At 35.0% G+C, this 2,122-nt stretch overlaps 1 protein-coding gene across 3 annotated transcripts in view; it reads right to left on the reverse strand.

Annotated features, from left to right (window-relative positions):
* The window catches only part of LOC106521014 (sodium/hydrogen exchanger 9), an 85,539-nt gene that overhangs the window by 54,080 nt on the left and 29,337 nt on the right, over positions 1 to 2,122 (reverse strand). For all 3 annotated transcript variants that reach the window (XM_014013395.1, XM_014013393.1, XM_014013394.1), the window contains one exon: positions 853 to 941. In XM_014013395.1, coding sequence (XP_013868849.1) covers positions 853 to 941 — 89 coding nt within the window. The remainder of the gene's footprint in view (positions 1 to 852; positions 942 to 2,122) is intronic.

Raw genomic sequence — 2,122 nt, forward strand, 5'->3', positions numbered from 1 at the left:
TAAAATACTGCTTCTTATTTCTCAAGACACTTGGTATTAGAGGACTGTTATAACTCATTATCTTAAACTTGTGTTGATCTAAGCCTCACAAAGAATCATAGATTTCATAGCTCTTGGTAAGAATAACATAAAAAACATTCATAAAAACTTCCTTTATATGTAATATTAATAACTATCAAGATCCTTGTGGCTGGAAAAATCTGAGTAGATGATATGATGCTAATAATGATTTATCTATTTCTTTTATTCATCAACAATGTCAGCTTTGGTTTCAAGCTTACATAGAAAAACTAACTGAATAAAACATTTTTTCCACACTAACTAAATATATCAAAATCTATATCTGACTAGTTATTCAATTTCCGCTAATGAACCATAAGTCACCATTTGATTTTAGCTGCAGCAGCTTCATGAGAAATCATAAAAATATAAACATAAGGATTCTGCCAGTAAACACACTTTCTTATTTATGCACAAACAATTTCAAAGCTAATCTACTTCACCTTTCAAAAAGCTTCTCTGTGATAAACAGCTGCACAGTGGCACCGATAATGAATAATAAATGCATAGATGAGGATATGCGTATACTTTTGATTTATTTGTGCCTCTGTGAAGCTTGCTGGCTCAGTATGACAAAGTGCTGGCCTCCACCTGTGCTCAGCCTTTTAAGCAGATAGCTGGAGACTGGTCTCCCACACAAACAACCCAATGGACAAGCAGAACGCTAATGGCAATTAATAACTGGTTCTATGCACATAATACACAGAGACACTGGTAGAAAAAGGTCATAAAAAAGTAATATTGATAGAAGGCAGCTTTGAACATGGCTTTAGTCACTGTATGCAAACCTACCTGCTTGGTCCTTGTCCTGCCTTCGTCTGATAAATTGAGAGTTGTGTATCTTGCCTGGCTCAGGCCACAAAACAGAACTGCCACAATACCTGTAAAACAAGCACATACATGAGAGAAAATGACAATATTGTCTGTATTATGATGGCTTTTTTGTGCTAACTCTTTGCTTTAAGCCAAAAAATGAAAATATTTACTTTAAACAGCTCATCTTTTCACTAATGACATATACGTGGTTAGTTTAAAATTTGCAAAAAACACAAACATGTCTACATGAAATCAGGTTGTGGAAAATTACTTATAGAAACTTAGACTACTTCAATAAAAACATCCATCCAGCAAGTGACAGAAGAAAAAAAACAAACAAGACAAAACAATCAATGTAATTTTAGATTAAATATTTTAGGCTAGACTTGTTGTTGAGGTTCAAAAATCCTATCATTATCAACTCATTATACAAGCTCCACCCTGTATTCATTCATTGTCTTTATTCCAAAACAATAGAGCTCAACAAACAGCTCAAACCAAAGTATGCTGTTCAACCTAAATCAAGCATCCCTTTGTCTTGAACTGAAGTCTTTTATTGCAATACTATACCAGAGGAATGCAGATTTGAGAATAAAACAACCCTGAAAATTATGTAATTATGACAGATGACGCCGGAAAAAATAGAAATGAAACTAAACACAAAGAGTAAATAAATAAAAATAGGTTGGTGTACAGAGAGAAGGAAAAGGATTAGAGTCGGTTTTAAAGCTGAAGCAAACAGCATGAAAGGTGGCTTGCTGCCTTCTGTTGCAGAGACTAAGTTTCACATTTTCCTTCCACTTTGAGTCAAACAAATGGAAAACATTGTGAAAATTACTGTGATGGGTAGCAATAGCGAGACAATGAATGTCTTCAATAAACAGAGCAAAGAGTACCTGTGGCTACATGATGGCAACACATTACTCCATCTTCACCATCCACCTTTAAACCATCATCATCCTGACCTGTATCTGCTCTGTGCAAGTTCCAGGATTATTCACAGTAGTATCAGTGTATTTAAAAAGGCAGATCTCGTACTGTTTAGTTCTTCTTTGGTTTACATAACACCAACAGAGGTCACACATTACCCTCAAATTTACAGTACATGCTGTAAGAACCCTGCTCCTCTATGAGATTAATACCAGCTTAACCCCATAAAGTCATGTTCCACAAGACCTTGCAAGAAATTTAATCAGATATAATGAAACACCCCTCTGGTCATGAATGTGAAAAGAACTTGTGACCT

Source organism: Austrofundulus limnaeus, unplaced genomic scaffold (genome assembly GCF_001266775.1).
Source record: "Austrofundulus limnaeus strain Quisiro unplaced genomic scaffold, Austrofundulus_limnaeus-1.0 Scaffold100, whole genome shotgun sequence".
Taxonomy (NCBI): Eukaryota; Metazoa; Chordata; class Actinopteri; order Cyprinodontiformes; family Rivulidae; genus Austrofundulus; species Austrofundulus limnaeus.